Source organism: Dendrobates tinctorius, unplaced genomic scaffold (genome assembly GCF_039654945.1).
Source record: "Dendrobates tinctorius isolate UK_male_01 unplaced genomic scaffold, ASM3965494v1 ptg000028l, whole genome shotgun sequence".
In the NCBI taxonomy this organism is placed as follows: Eukaryota; Metazoa; Chordata; class Amphibia; order Anura; family Dendrobatidae; genus Dendrobates; species Dendrobates tinctorius.
In genome coordinates, this window is record NW_027361696.1 from 73,407,980 (window position 1) to 73,424,696 (window position 16,717).

The 16,717-nt window shown below is 44.0% G+C and overlaps 1 protein-coding gene across 1 annotated transcript in view; it reads right to left on the bottom strand.

The window, feature by feature from the left end:
- Nucleotides 1–1,567: 1,567 nt before the first annotated feature.
- The window catches only part of LOC141085547 (excitatory amino acid transporter 2-like), an 89,454-nt gene continuing 74,304 nt past the window's right edge, over nt 1,568–16,717 (bottom strand). Inside the window, exons 7-9 of the mRNA XM_073570992.1 lie at nt 12,066–12,260; nt 11,842–11,976; nt 1,568–2,072 (exon numbers count right to left, since the gene is read on the bottom strand). Coding sequence (XP_073427093.1) covers nt 1,808–2,072; nt 11,842–11,976; nt 12,066–12,260 — 595 coding nt within the window. The 3' untranslated portion in view covers nt 1,568–1,807. The remainder of the gene's footprint in view (nt 2,073–11,841; nt 11,977–12,065; nt 12,261–16,717) is intronic.

Consider the following 16,717-nt stretch of genomic DNA (forward strand, 5'->3'; position numbering starts at 1 on the left):
GTAAAATTATCAACTCATGTAGGTTAGCGTGCTCTGATGGTTCATCTGTGCTACTGAGCAATTTATTAGCCATTAACAACTTTTCATTGTCTGTAATGGTGGGATCAAAAAACGATTATCCCACCAACTCTGCATTCAAATACCACAAATGGTTCGAAAATTTGGTCAGGGCTATTTCTGCAATGTTGTTGTCACATTCTTTATAGTCTAACAGACTATGCAAAATACCTAAATCTTAAAATACCTCAATTTGGATTTTTTCAAACTTTGAGCGACGAGCGGCACGGGTTAACGTCGTTTGATCAAGCTCAAATTTTGGCTCTCTCAATATCTGGAAAGGGGAATCGTTTTGAGGGGTCCAGACGAACAAGATTCTGACATTTTTTCCCCCCATATGAGATCCGGTCACCGTAATGTATACTATTTATAATGCACGTACAGTCAAAAAAAATGATTCTGAGAGAATATATCACATAAAACTGAGATGCCTCCCCTCGAGGAAGATACGTGGAACACGATCTGCTTACATTGAGTTGGATATAGCATTACTAAAGAGGTATTCTCAAGTTTGAAAGTTATCACCTATTCATGGGATAGGGATAACTTTCAGATCTCTGGGACCTCAACCGATCCCAAGAACTGGACTCTGAAGAGCCCCATGTGAACGTGTGAATGGAGTGGTAGTCGATCATGTGTACTGTCACTTCATCCACTCTATTTACCTGCAGATATAGTGTAAATCTGGAGGTTAATAGCTTTTAATTCATGTCTGGCAGGTTTTTAGGAAGCAGTATGGGAAATCTCTGTTTGTAGTGCAACTGGGGTTTCTTCAGAGTCTTCTCTGAGGGTGTACACTTTCCCCTTTTCCTTTCAGATGTTGCCAATTACAGCTCAGCAGCTTGTAAGACTGCTAGATCAGCTGCCTAGCTGATTGGTAGCATCTGGGAGGGAGGAATGAAAGCACATGTCCCCAGAGAAGACTCTGAAGAAACACCCAGTTGCATTACAAGCAGAGATTTCACATACTGCACAAAAGCAACAAAAGTGAATATCTCTGCAATGGAATGACGCAGTACAAAACGGAAAAGCGTTGCAGAGTCAGCATCACACAGCAAATGAACTGTACTGATATGGAAGGACCTCTCTTTATAAAGATAATAAAAGCATAATTGAAAATGGATTTTAGAAATTAGACATCTTGATGTGTCAATAAAATTTGATAACTTTCATCTATCAGTTATTAAGAAGTCATCAAAGATTTTAGTATGAATGTTGTTTAGATGTCTAGGTGAGACACTTGAGTCCCGATTCATCATTTCCATTTTTGAATGCCCCTTTTCTTATCTTATAGCATTTGTAGATGTTTTTACACCAAATTCTTCAAAATGTTGCACTTGGTTCATCAATATTGTGCAACATTAACATGCTTTGTGACTTTTTAGCATATTTTGCTAAACTAAGCAAAACTCCCAAACTAAAACCCTGTCCAAATTGGGGAACATAAAAAAAAAACAGTTATAAAATAGGCTTTAAAAAGGCGCAAATTAAAAGAACAATGGGACACAAATGAAAAACAGGTGAAAAACACCAAAAGCTAGAGAAAAAAAGGTGCAAATGGAATTATGAACCTTTGTGAACGTATATGGGACAGTTGACAAAAGGCATCGCCCAACCAATACACAACTATCTCTTCCATAATTATCGTTTTCCTTGTATTGTTAATAAGGAAAGCTGGGTAAACTGAGACTGTTACTGGTAAATGATGAAAAATCTAGATGAAAAATGGCATGTTCAGCTTAGAAGAAAACTAGAGATGCAAAGAATGTTCTACTTGAACCTCATATTCATGGGTGGGTAGTGAAGCATAACCTGAGAATGGTGGGTTATTAACACCATCTCTACCTGGCTTTTTTATACTGTCATGGTTCATCATGTGCAGTCTGACCATATCTGCCCCATCCCTTGCTTCATGCTTTGCATCAATTGCAGCAAGTTCTTCTTTGGAAAGATGGTAGATGATTCCAGCACCAAACGAGTCACCAACTACATTGATCGATGTTCTCATTCGGTCTCTACAAAACAAAAAGGAAATAGCTGAAACTGCGTAGAGCATCTTGGCCTCTGTTCATACAGTATGTCTGCCTTATCCAAATGACTAGCCATCGAGTGAGGATCACATTATTGTGTTTGGGGACCTCATTTTCTAAAGTAGGACATCCAATGGAGAATGACATTTCTGGTGTCCCAGCTGGAGTTCAATGATCCAAGGGACAAAGGTTTTTTGGAATGTAAAGAAGTGAGTGTTTCAGCACTTTACCAGTGTCTTCCTCAAGCTTAATATCTGATCCAGTGCCTAAATGCGTAGTTTGGAATTTTTATTTAAAGAGGTTGTCCACTTCTAGGGCAATTCTTTCTTGATCTAAATGTTTGGCCCTCATAAAATAAAAAAGCTTATACTCACCTACCATGCCAGCGCGATTCCAGTGGTGTCAGCACTCACATTCCTAGGGCTCTTGTGCGGATGTTGTGACACGTGAGCCTGGCGCCAATCAACGCTGGCGCCATTGACCCAGTATTTTGACAAATCGAACAATAAAAGGAAGTCAGGGCTGTGGCTGCTTTCTCACTTCTTCTTGATGTTCGATTTGTCCAAAAGCGGAGACCATGACGCCAGCACTGATTGGACACCAGGCTCACATGTCACAACAATCGCACAAGATCCCCGGGAATGCGAGTGCCGACACCGCTGGAATGGTGCTGGCATGGGAGGGGAGTGTAAGCTTCTTTATTTTATCAGGAAAAAGAATATGAGAAGGGGTTGTCTTCAACTTCTTCAATATTCACAAAGGCAAAGTTGAGTCCTTCAACCTGTGCAGGATTATCAGCAACAGTTGGATACACCATCGCTTTCTATAGGTGTTGTGTCCTCTACACAACACTATAATGTATTTATAAGGCTTCCTCATATTGCCATCTCACGACATTACTACTTTAAAAAAAAAAAATAGCTGGAAATCCATCTGGGCTGTTTCTAAAAACTGTCTTGCCTTTAAAGGGGATCTGTTGTCCCATCTTAACCCTGTCAGCTGCCAGCACCGCCATCAGGGGCTTATCTACAGCATTCTGTAATGCTGTAGATAAGCCCTCGATGAAACCTGAAAGATAAGAAAAAAGAGTTATATTATACTCACCCCGGCGTTCGGTCCGGTCCGATGGGTGTCGCCATCTCGTCCGGCGCCTCCCATCTTCATAAGATGATGTCCTCCTCCTTGCTTCTCCCTCGGCTCCTGTGCACACGTACTTTATCTGCTCTGTTGAGGGCAGAGCAGGGTACTGCAGTGCGCAGGTGCCGGACCTCTCTGACCTTTCCTGGCACCTGCGCACTGCAGTACTTTACTTTGCCCTCAATAAGGCAGATAAAGTACGCGTGCACAGAAGTCGAGGGAGAAGCAAGAAGGAGGACATCATCGTATAAAGATGGGAGGGCCCAGACTGGACTGCAACACCCACCGCACCCGCTCCCGGGTGAGTATAATCTAACGTGTTTTTCTTATCTTTCAGGTTTCATCGGTGGCTTATCTACAGCATTACAGAATGCAGTAAATAAGCCCCTGATGGAGGTGGCCCCAGCTAATTGGGCATAAATGGGGTGACAGATTCCCTTTAAAGCCATAATGGAGGACCAGGGAATGTCTCAATCTTTGCCACCGAAGGAAATCAAGGTGCAGGAACTTCAGGTGGCTTGTAGGTAAAATTTTATTCAATCTTATATAAAACAAAAGTTATTATTATTATTATGCATTTATATAGCGCTCACATTTCTAGGGCTCTTGTGCGGATGTTGTGACACGTGAGCCTGGCGCCCAATCAACGCTGGCGCCATTGACCCAGTATTTTGACAAATCGAACAATAAAAGGAAGTCAGGGCTGTGGTTGCTTTATCACTTCTTCTTGATGTTCGATTTGTCCAAAAGTGGAGACCATGACGCCAGCACTGATTGGACACCAGGCTCACATGTCACAACAATCGCACAAGATCCCCAGGAATGCGAGTGCCGACACCACTGGAATGGTGCTGGCATGGGAGGGGAGTGTAAGCTTTTTTATTTTATCAGGAAAAAGCATATGAGAAGGGGTTGTCTTCAACTTCTTCAATATTCACAAAGGCAAAGATGGGTCCTTCAACCTGTGCAGGATTATCAGCAGCAGTTGGATACACCATCACTTTCTATAGGTGTTGTGTCCTCTACACAACAATATAAGGTATTTATAAGGCTTCCTCATATTGCCATCTCACGACATTACTACTTTTAAAAAAAAATAGCTGGAAATCCATCTGGGCTGTTTCTAAAAACTGTCTTGCCTTTAAAGGGGATCTGTTGTCCCATTTTAACCCTGTTAGCTGCCAGCACCGCCATCAGGGGCTTATCTACAGCATTCTGTAATGCTGTAGATAAGCCCCCGATGAAACCTGAAAGATAAGAAAAAAGAGTTATATTATACTCACCCCGGCGTTCGGTCCAGTCCGATGGGTGTCGCCATCTCGTCCGGCGACTCCCATCTTCATACGATAATGTCCTCCTCCTTGCTTCTCCCTCGGCACCTGTGCACATGTACTTTATCTGCCCTGTTGAGGGCAGAGCAGCGTACTGCAGTGCGAGGGCACCGGACCTCTCTGACCTTTCCTGGCGCCTGCGCACTGAAGTACTTTACTTTGCCCTCAATAAGGCAGATAAAGTACACGTGCACAGAAGTCGAGGGAGAAGCAAGGAAGAGGACATCATCATATGAAGATGGGAGGGGCCAGACTGGACCGCAACACCCACCACACCCGCCCCCGGGTGAGTATAATCTAACGTGTTTTTCTTATCTTTCAGGTTTCATCGGGGCCTTATCAACAGCATTACAGAATGCTGTAAATAAGCCCCTGATGGCGGTGGCCCCAGCTAATGGGGCAAAAATGGGGTGACAGATTCCCTTTAAAGCCATAATGGAGGACCAGGAAACGTCTCAGTCTTTGCCACCGAGGGAAATCAAGGTGCAGGAACTTCAGGTGGCTTGTAGGTAAAATTTTATTCAATCTTATATAAAACAAAAGTTATTATTATTATTATGCATTTCTATAGCGCCATTTATTCCATAGCGCTTTACATGTGAAAAGGGGGAAAATATAGACAAGTACAATAAACATGTGTAAGACAAGGGACACACAAGTACAAAAGGAGAGAGGACCCTGCCCACGAAGGCTCACAGTCTACAGGGATGGGTGAGGATACACTAGGAGAGGGTAGAGCAGGTCGTGCGGTGGTTCAGTAGACTGAGGATCATTGCAGGCTGTAGGCTTGTCGGAACAGGTGGGTCTTCCGGTTCTTTTTGAAGGTTTCCGTTGTTGGTGAGAGTCTGATGAGTTGCAGCAGAGAGTTCCAGAGTATGGGGGAAGCACGGGAGAAGTCTTGTATGCGGTTGTGGGAAGAAGAGATATGGGGGAAGTAGAGAAGGAGATCTTGAGAAGATCGAAGGTTGCATGCGGGTGGGTACCTGGAGACCATGTCACAGATGTATGGAGAAGACAGGTTGTGGATGGCTTTGTATGTCATGGTTAGGTGTTGTGAATTCCCTTGCTCGGACTTCTGAGCCGGAGCTCCCTCTGGTGGTTACTGGGAGTAGAGGAGCTGGCCAGTCTGATGGAAGTTTGCCACCTGACGATGATGATTGGGAATCTGGAATTATTGGCTGTGAGCATATAAGTGAGCAGGCTTCCCTTAGTGGTTGCTGGTGATTTCCTCCTTGTGCATTTTGAGCTCTTCAGTCTCCTGCCTGATCTGCATGGTTCAGTAAAGAGATTCTTTTGCTAATCCTTTGCATCTAATCTGGTTGTGCCTTTTTTTTGCTTTCTGCTTTGTTGCGAGGGTTCAGCATACTCTCTGCTGGGGGCAGCGCTGGGCCCCGCTCCATATGTTACAGCTTGTGCTAGTTTGTTCAGTCCCCTGCTATATTAATATCTTTCACTTTGCTTCCAGTTCACATCAGAGTGCTGATCTAGCGGGGCTGAGGTCGTGTGGCCTCAGGTTTTTTGTATATCAGATGTGTTGGATTTTTCAGGGTTTTTGCGTGATTGCAGACAGTATCTTTTCTGTCCTGTCCTGTCTAAACAGTTTGGGCCCCATCATTTGCTCAGTCTATTTTCTGCCTGTGTTTGTGTTTCATCTTGTCTCACCGACAATACATGTTTGGGGGCTGTCTATTCCTTTGGGGATCTGCTCCGGGGCAGTTTAGATTTCACCTTTCTGGCTTTAGGCTTAGTTAGTTCTCCGGCTGTGCCGAGGCATCTAGGGCATCGTAGGAACGCTCCACGGCTACTGCTAGTTGTGTTGTTAGGATCAGGGGTCTGCAATCCGCTGAGTTACCAACCTCTCTGGTTTCCTGGTGGCTTAGCCTGTTCCTGCCATCCTCCTCGGTGACCCATTCATAACAGTTAGGGTTTTGAACTGGAGCCTCTGGGCAATATGAAGCCAGTGGAGGGCCTGGCATAGGGAGAAGGCTAGGGAATAGTGGGGAGACAGGTGGATTAGTCAGGCAGCAGAGTGTAGGATGGACTGGAGTGGTGCCAGAGTGCTAAAGGGGAGGCCAGAGAGTAGGAGGTTGCAGTAGTCGAGGCGGGAGATGATAAGAGTGTGCACTAGTGTTTTTGTGGTTTCATGGTTGAGGAATGTATGGATGTGGGAAATATTTTTGAGTTTAAGGCGGCAGGAGGAGGCAAGGGCTTAGATATGTGGTTTGAAGAGAGGGCAGAGTCGAGGATCACCCCAAGGCACTGAGCATGAGGGCCTGGGGAAAGCGAGCAGCTATTGACTTGGCTCCAGATCATGCTGCATTCATAAAGAGTGAGATGGGGGAAAGATGATGAATTCTGTTTTGTCCATGTTCAGTTTGAGAAAGCGACTAGAAAAGAAGACTGAGATAGCTGACAGACATTGTGGGATTTTGGTCAGTAAGGAGGTGAGGTCAGGTCCAGATAGGTAGATCTGCATGTCATCGGCATAGAGTTGATACTGCAAACTGTGGGATTTTATGAGCTGTCCCAGGCCGACGGTGGAGAAGAGTAGGGGTCCTTGGACTGAGCCTTGAGGAACACCAACAGACAGGAGGCGAGGTGAGGAGGCGGTGTGTGAGGAGAAATTAAATGTTCGGTCTGTTAGGTATGATGAGATCCAGGATAGGTCCAAGTCTGTGATGCCAAGAAATGAGAGAATCTGTAGCAGGAGGGAATAGTCCATGGTGTCGAAGGCAGAAGACAGGTTCAGGAGAAGGACAACAGAGTAGTGTCGCTTGCTCTTGGCAGTTAGTAGGTCGTTAGTGACTTTAGTTAGGGCAGTTTCAGTTGAGTGATGCAGTCAGAAGCCAGATTGTAACCGGTCAAAGAGGGAACAGGAGGAGAGGTGGGAGGACAGTTCATGATATACAGTGGGGAAAAAAAGTATTTAGTCAGTCAGCAATAGTGCAAGTTCCACCACTTAAAAAGATGAGAGGTGTCTGTAATTTACATCATAGGTAGACCTCAACTATGGGAGACAAACTGAGAAAAAAAAATCCAGAAAATCACATTGTCTGTTTTTTTTTTCATTTTATTTGCATATTATGGTGGAAAATAAGTATTTGGTCAGAAACAAGCAATCAAGATTTCTGGCTCTCACAGACCTGTAACTTCTTCTTTAAGAGTCTCCTCTTTCCTCCACTCATTACCTGTAGTAATGGCACCTGTTTAAACTTGTTATCAGTATAAAAAGACACCTGTGCACACCCTCAAACAGTCTGACTCCAAACTCCACTATGGTGAAGACCAAAGAGCTGTCAAAGGACACCAGAAACAAAATTGTAGCCCTGCACCAGGCTGGGAAGACTGAATCTGCAATAGCCAACCAGCTTGGAGTGAAGAAATCAACTGTGGGAGCAATAATTAGAAAATGGAAGACATACAAGACCACTGATAATCTCCCTCGATCTGGTGCTCCACGCAAAATCCCACCCCGTGGGGTCAGAATGATCACAAGAACGGTGAGCAAAAATCCCAGAACCACGCGGGGGGACCTAGTGAATGAACTGCAGAGAGCTGGGGCCAATGTAACAAGGCCTACCATAAGTAACACACTACGCCACCATGGACTCAGATCCTTCAGTGCCAGACGTGTCCCACTGCTTAAGCCTGTACATGTCCGGGCCCGTCTGAAGTTTGCTAGAGAGCATTTGGATGATCCAGAGGAGTTTTGGGAGAATGTCCTATAGTCTGATGAAACCAAACTGGAACTGTTTGGTAGAAACACAACTTGTCGTGTTTGGAGGAAAAAGAATACTGAGTTGCATCCATCAAACACCATACCTACTGTAAAGCATGGTGGTGGAAACATCATGCTTTGGGGCTGTTTCTCTGCAAAGGGGCCAGGACGACTGATCCGGGTACATGAAAGAATGAATGGGGCCATGTATCGTGAGATTTTGAGTGCAAACCTCCTTCCATCAGCAAGGGCATTGAAGATGAAACGTGGCTGGGTCTTTCAACATGACAATGATCCAAAGCACACCGCCAGGGCAACGAAGGAGTGGCTTCGTAAGAAGCATTTCAAGGTCCTGGAGTGGCCTAGCCAGTGTCCAGATCTCAACCCTATAGAAAACGTTTGGAGGGAGTTGAAAGTCCGTGTTGTCAAGCGAAAAGCCAAAAACATCATTGCTCTAGAGGAGATCTGCATGGAGGAATGGGCCAACATACCAACAACAGTGTGTGGCAACCTTGTGAAGACTTACAGAAAAAGTCTGACCTCTGTCATTGCCAACAAAGGATATATCACAAAGTATTGAGATGAAATTTTGTTTCTGACCAAATACTTATTTTCCACCATAATATGCAAATAAAATGAAAAAAAAACAGACAATGTGATTTTCTGGATTTTTTTTTCTCAGTTTGTCTCCCATAGTTGAGGTCTACCTATGATGTAAATTACAGACGCCTCTCATCTTTTTAAGTGGTGGAACTTGCACTATTGCTGACTGACTAAATACTTTTTTTCCCCACTGTACATGCTGTTCCAGTAGTTTTTAGGCATAAGGGAGAAGAGATATCGGGCGATAGTTAGACACAGAGGATGGGTTGAGGGAGGGCTTTTTGAGGATGGGTGTGATTGAGGCATGTTTGAAGGATGAGGGAAAGACACCATTTGTAAGTGAAAGGTTGAAGAGGTGTGTTAGAGTTGGGATGAAGACTGTGGCCAAGTTAGGGATGAGGTGAGACGGGAGCGGGTCAAGCGCACAAGTGGTGAGGTGTGCTCTTGACAGGAGGGTGGAGAGCTGATCTTCTGTCATGGTGGAGAAGCTGGTTTTGGAAGAACAGGGCTGAGCGGCTAAGAGGGGCATTGGGGGCTGCGGGTCAAAGCTTTCTCTGATCGTATCGATCTTCTGTTTAAAGAAGAGATTATATACATGACGCGTTTAGACTGCAGCCTTCTTCAGGTATATTGACTTTAAAGGGAATTTGTCTCCACATTTTAGTGATCTAAACTATTAATATAGGCATATAGGTGATTGATGGCTGAAAAAAAGTCCTATCTGTATGCCTCATGGATGATGCCTTGCTGTGGAAAAATCACCTTTTATCGCTTTATGTAAATGAGTTCTTGGAGGCTGTTTGGCAGATGTTGACCGGAAGATAACACTGCCTCCTTGCTTCATTATTCTTTCTACTCCCACATCATCACTGTGTCTGCATTTTTTCAGCAGCATATAACCTGTGTGCCCATATTCATAGGTCAGATCCGTCAAATTTGGTGACAGATTCCTTTCAATGTGAGGAAAGTTATAATTTCTGGTTTTCAGCAGGACTTTCCTTCCAACAATTATGCGACATTAGAAGATCTAGGTCACACATCTGTAAGATCTGGAATGCACACTGCACAGATTGATTTAGTAAAGGGGCAAAAAGCGTTCCAAGAAAAGTAAAGGGCCCCTGAGACCGTTAATAAAAACTCCTTAAGCTTTGGCTTCTTTATGAATGCAGCATGATTTGGAGCCAATCAGGGATGATTACAATATTAAGAAATTCCAGATAAATTGTTATTGTTATAACATTATTATGTGCAATTCTCTGTTGTTTTGGATTATAGGCTAATTCACATTTTATGCTGTGGGCAATCACTAAGCAATTACAAAAACAGATGTCAGCTGCAACCTAATAGAGAACTACAGATAATAATCTATTAAATGTTCCGATCAATGCAAAAGGAAGCAAGCATGGTTTAACTTTTCTCTAGTAACAGTGCCACATCTGAGTGTAGGTTGAGTGCGATATTACAGCTCAGAATTATTTACTTGAAGAAAAGCTGCAATGTCATCAAAAGTCCAATGGGCGACTCTTTGTTCTAAGCCAGAACAACTCCTTTATAAGACATTATCACTATGAAAAGGAATTGTCGATGGCCAAACATGTAATCTCAAAAGTAGATGGATCAATATAATAACTGTGCAAGTTTAAAGTATAGTGTGTATTCTGTATGTACAGTATGTACTGTATATTGTTTGTGTATGTATATATGAAGGACATTCTAAGTCTTTCACCCTTTAGAATTGCCCAGAAAATACTCTAGAAATTTCCATTTTGGGTCACGTTCATGTAACTCGCATTTGTTAATAAGGACCACTCACCAGGTCAACATGTTCACTGTTTGCTCCTATTTATTCCCCCGGTTCCCTTGAGTATTCCATTTTCTGATTTTTTTTTCAAATCTGTTGTACGGTTCCAGGGATATTGGCTGTTACGGCCATTGCAGGGCAAAGAAAACTGTTACGCCCAACCATAGTGCACGTGGATTTGTGGACCCACTGCCACAGGGCTGGGCCTACCCAGCTATCTTCTTGTTCACGGGAACCTCTAGTGGTTAGGTCAGGCTTGTGCAGCAGGTAGTTGCTAGGTATCACTCCTCGGCAGAACCCAGTACTACAGCTGCTCACACCAGGAGTCAGGTACGCTGACTCTGAATTAGGGCTTAACGACTCATGGATCTGGGGATATTATTCATGGCCTGGCCAGAATGGGACCAGGGAACTTCGGGAAAAGGCCTGGCCGCACCAGGACCGGGGGACTTTGGGCAGAGAACTGGCCACACCGGGACCAGGGGACAATGTTGAGCTTCTGGCCACTCACAGACCAGGGGACAAGATTCAGGCACTGAATGCTCATGAACAAGGGGTTGAGGTTCAGGCATTGGCTGCTCAGGGACCAGGGTACTAGCTTCAGGCACTAGCTGCTCTGGGACCAAAGGACTAGCTTCAGGCAATGGCTGCTCTGGAACCAGGGGACGAGATTCAGGGACCAGGAGATTCAGGAGGGTGACTCTGGGAGACCACGCCTCTGGGCTGGGGTGGTGAGTAAGCTGGCGACCCTCCAAGGAGGGGGAAGGCGACATCATGCAGGGGTGCTGGTAGCAGCCCTACATTGAGTTTTTATTTAGTGCTAATTTATATGGTTTTCTGCAAGAGGGTGTGGCATACAAGGTACTTATGCACAGCAGCTTAAAAACAGGCCCAAGAGGATCCTGTGAGTCACGCCCTCTTAATAAAGATTATAAAATTAACACAAAATAAAAAGCCATATCTCTTGAACTGTATAGAGGATTAAAAAAAAATTAAAAATGAAATACTCAAGTGAGTGGTGGGAATAAAATAAGAGCAAGAATTGACCACATATAACCTTGTGACAGGTCCTTTTTAAAGTTACCTATCACAATCCAATTTTCAAGAGAAAAAGGTTCACATCTGCATGACAGATGTGTTTATACAAAGGAGCTATTTACTTACAGTAACCAGTCCACTGCAATTAGCAAACTGATGTCCTGAGTTGGTAGTCCCACAGCTGTTAAGATGAGGAGCATGGTGACAAGGCCGGCACTGGGGATACTAGCTGCGCCCACACTGGCTAAGGTTGCTGTGAGGCTAAGAGAGAATAATGCATTTCAGGTTATTACAAGGCATCATGCCTCTCTGCGACATATATCCGGATGAGAGCCATGGGAACAGCTTACCTTACTGTTGCTATTTGACCAGCGTCCAAGGACACACCATTCATTTGAGCTATAAAGATGGCTGCCACTGCTTCATACAGTGCTGTGCCATCCATGTTAATGGTGGCTCCAATGGGCAAAACAAAGCGCGTTACTCTCTTGTCAATCTTTAAATTCTCCTCCAAGCAGCGGAAAGTGACAGGAAGTGTGCCAGCACTAGGAAATGAAAAATTGGTTGAAGCAAGACTGGTACAGAAGTAACTATGTAAGTGTTGATTGATTTTTGAACATATAAATCCAATTGAAATCCAATAGCTCTTAGAAATAAACTTTATATAGTAACATACAACCCTAGTAAGCCTTGCAGAAAAGCTAAACGTCTTTTTAAGTCTATGTTCACACTGAAGCCTCGATTCATCATTTGCTATTTTTCTAAGTTACTTTTTTTCTTGACCTTGAGACTTTTGTTGATTTTTACAATTTTTCAAGATGGTGCGCATGGTTCATAAATTGTACAAAAAGGAAAAGAAATTGTATTTTTTTCTATCTTTAACAATTTTGCAACTTTTTAGCAAAAAAAAGTTGCATGTTTCGCAAAAATTGCAACAAAAAAAGGCTTGTACACATAAAATTAGTACAGAGTGGCACAGAAGTACATTTTCTCCAAATTTTGCCATGTTTTAAAGAGATGCAATTGATGAATCAAGCAAAATAAGATCTTAAAATCACAAATTCATAAGACATAAGAAAAAACAGGCAAAAACATATTAGACAGATTTTAAAAAAAGTGCAAACTGCAAAAATAATTAGGCGCAATTGAAAACCTAGTCCAAAATCGTCCTTAAAAAAACAATTAAAAAATGATTACAAAAAAAGTCAACTGATTTTATGATGTGGGAAATCCATTTTGTTGTTCATATGCAGAGTTTTCTTGAATCAGTTTTCATTTCTTGAAGAGGTTTTGAAAAGCAACTGATAGAAAAAAAAATGCAATGTCACATCATTGAAGGAGATCCTGAAGGATAAATTCTCCAATCTAGATTTCCGAGAGGCTCAACTGGATTTGTTCCTTTTATTCCCACCACATTGCAGACTCTAAGGAATTATATCTATGTCCAGTGGAATATTTTCCCAGTCCCAATAAAGGTTTTTTGGATTGTTCACCTTTCTGCTGTCCGTGCCTGCTCTGTCACACATCCCATCACAAACTGATTGGCAGTGGTGGGATAAGAAGAGGGCATGTCAGGAGGGTCCTGTCAGTACTCTGCAGGTGGAGATACCGTGGGTAGAGTAGAGGGCATGGAGAACAGCAACAACAAATTAAACCAGAACCTCAGGATACAGGAATTGGACTGTGGTGAACCTACAAACAAGGGCCCATGGAATACGGGTCAGTTGCAAAAGAAAAGTTGAAGAATCAACTAATTGAGGTTTTGGAAGGAACTAGCCGTTAAAATGGTATTGGAGAGAGATTCCGAGAGCAATTAGAGGAAAGACGGGACCTAGAGGTAAATACATGGAAAGTCAGTGGGTTGTTGGTATTAGGAAGGGATGGCATTGCTTGGGGACAAAACCATGAGTATGAGGACTGTGACAGGGTCACTGGCACAGTGTATGAAGGGAGATATGTGTCACTGTGCATATCACTGTCAGTGATGTAAAACCAGGATAGTTTACCCCCAGCACTCTTTGAGTTGAGAGGGTTAAATTATGTTATGGGCTGGTTTTAGTGGACCTTCAAGAGTGGGTGGGAGGAGGTCCACAGTATCTCCACCTGTAGAGTCCTGACAGGACATGTTTGATGTCAAGGTCATGTGATCATCACATGGGGTGTTAAATAGCTGGCCATGAGAGTCAGTGGGTGTGGTGTGCTAGGAGAGGAAGAACTCCCACATAGCTCCTAGAGGAGCTATGGACGCGGTGCATGTTGCCTGCAGTGAAGCCTGCAGGGTAAGAACTCTGTTAAACGTTACCTTTTGCTTTGTTTTACCATTATTCCACAAAGGCTCTGTTTATTTTCCCTGAACCTTGCTTAAGTTTATGCTGTCCATAATAAACTAGCAGGTGAACTACTATCAGTACGTTTCCTGTGTCTACATGGTGAAGCAGCTGAGTTAACCCCTCACAGGACACTAAGCACACCATCATGGAACATTATGCGGTAGCTTAAGACACTTACAGGACTCATTTCCGCTCGTTAGCCTGTAATGGGGAAGTCTCTTTTAAAATGTATTCCCATAGAATTAAACAAACATGTAATCTCTGGCTGGAGGGAGAGGAGGCCTGCAGAAGGTCCTACAAGTCATCCTAAAAGAGCAGTTCTTTGCCAAATGCCCCACTGAGATCAGGGAATGGATACATAAGAGGAAACAAGTGATAGTGGAACAAGCTACAGTTTTAGCTGATGAGGTTCTCACTATCAAGCCACAGTGGAAGAATCTGCTAATTGATGGAGATAGGACTGCCAACTCCCCACAACCAGTGGTCCATTGTCATTAAGTCTCCAATGTTCATGGCCCCACTAGACCACCATCTCATTTTTCTACCCATGTGACTACAGTTACCCCTACCTCATCTACTGGAATGCAACTAGGACGGAATGTAGTAGAATGCAGATGTCATGGCTGTGGGCATCCCTGGCATCTGCAGGCCACATGCACAGCTATCCAGTGGAGGAATTTTTCTTAACCCCAGCAACCACCTTGTGCACCTTGGTCATCAACCTACATGTTACCTTACTTCCTACAGAATGCAAATTGGAGGCAGTGCATCACAGCGCAGATGTTACCAATGTGGGCAGCTTGGACATCTGCAAGCTACCTGCCCTGCTGGGCAAATGAGGAATGACCATCCATCAAGTCGACCTATTAATTATCTACAGCCAACTACAAAGGAACAAGAGGTGTCACCACACCGAGTTGACTTGCCTACTGACTCAGACACCCTTTTTTGACCACTAGGAATTTATGGGGTGTGAGATACAGCCACGAATTCCTGTAACCATCAAATAAAGAACTTAAAAGAAGTCGTGATAAGCGGATAGAGAGTTCTTGGTTTTTGTGGCTCTGGGGCATATCTCATAACTGGTCCCAGAGTGGTTCATTGCAGGCGATACAGCAAGGACCAGAAGTTCCTATTAAATTAGCTGGAGGCAAATGGAGGGATATTCCAAAAGCAATTGTAGAGCTGTACTTTGACTTTGGGGCCATGCAATGCGTGTTTGGGATGATGAGTAGCTGGCCTGCCGATGGTCTCCTAGGAAACGATGTGGGAGATCTACATTGCCAATTTGTGGGTGCAAGAAACAGAGTTTAAGCCAAAGGAGGATGCAAAGTGGAGGCTGGCCATTCAACCCTTTAACTTTACCATACATTATCAAAAAGGGAACCAACAACAAAATGCTGATGGATTGCCCAGGCAGGAGGAGCCATGAGTCATGTCAGCTATAGCTATATGTACTTAACAAGCGACTTGTTGAGGTCCCTTGTATGCACACAATTAGGGGGGAAATGAGTAGTAACAGTGTGTCACCCACAGGCGCCCGCTATAGACCATAATGTAATTGGACTTCCATTAGCATTCCTTGTCGTGCATCTAGTTGGGGTATGTGGGATATGTGTGGCCGTGTTCCTCTCAGCAGTAGGCCTTGTTGATGCACAACTTTTAAGACTGAGTTTAGGAGGAGCCTTACTCATGCTAATAATTGGATTAAATAGATACAACCTTTATTGAAAATTAAACAAAAAATAGGACAACCACACAGAAAAAACAACAACTAACCGTGTCACCTACTGTGGCCCTGCACTGGGTCCCTGATGATGACTACCTACCAGCGGAGGTTGGCACCCTAAACACAATCGAGATTGGCACCCCCGCTCCACGATGGCTGACCCTAATACTCCTACATAACCCTGGACTGGTGCAGCATACAGTCACTCATTTGACCAGGAAAGGAGTGTAAAGGTGTCGCCAGTATTGGTAGGTTAATAGGCAACAATAGAAAAGGTGCAAAACAAGTGCTGTAAGCACAAGACATAAAGTGACATGTGCAAACAAATGATTACCTGACTATACTGTTCCCTCTGACTGAACACCTTCCTATCAGCAGAGGTTGGCACCCTACTGGTCAGCGGAATGGCGCCCCCGCTCCTCGATGGCTATCCCTTCAGTCCCTGATGTGACTAATCTTGAATCAAATAAGGGTAGCAGAATATTAGATTAACAGAAGGTACATTTTAACCCAGTGGTCCATTAGTGACCCATATGGAAAACAGGTTTGTAAATCATATTGATAACAGTAAAAGGTACTCAAGGTTAGTAGTTGATGAAGTAGAACCTCAACGCGTTTATCCTAATCGGATCATCAGGAGGTAGATAGTCAGATGCTGTCTTTGGTATCTAAAGGTGCTGTCACACTTAGCGATGCACCAGCGATCCCGACCAGCAATATGACGCGGTCAGGATCACTGGTGCATCGCTACGTGGTCGCTAGTGAGCTATCTCACCAGCGACATACCAGGGGTCGGGGGTCGTTACTTACCTGTCAGACGAGGCGATCCTGGCGTCTTCCCGCCTGAGTCCACGCATCGCTCGTCGGCACCACAGGAAGCCCAGCAGGAAGCTGATGATGAGAAACGGTCGAGGACGTTCTCGCGCGATCAGCGATAACCAGC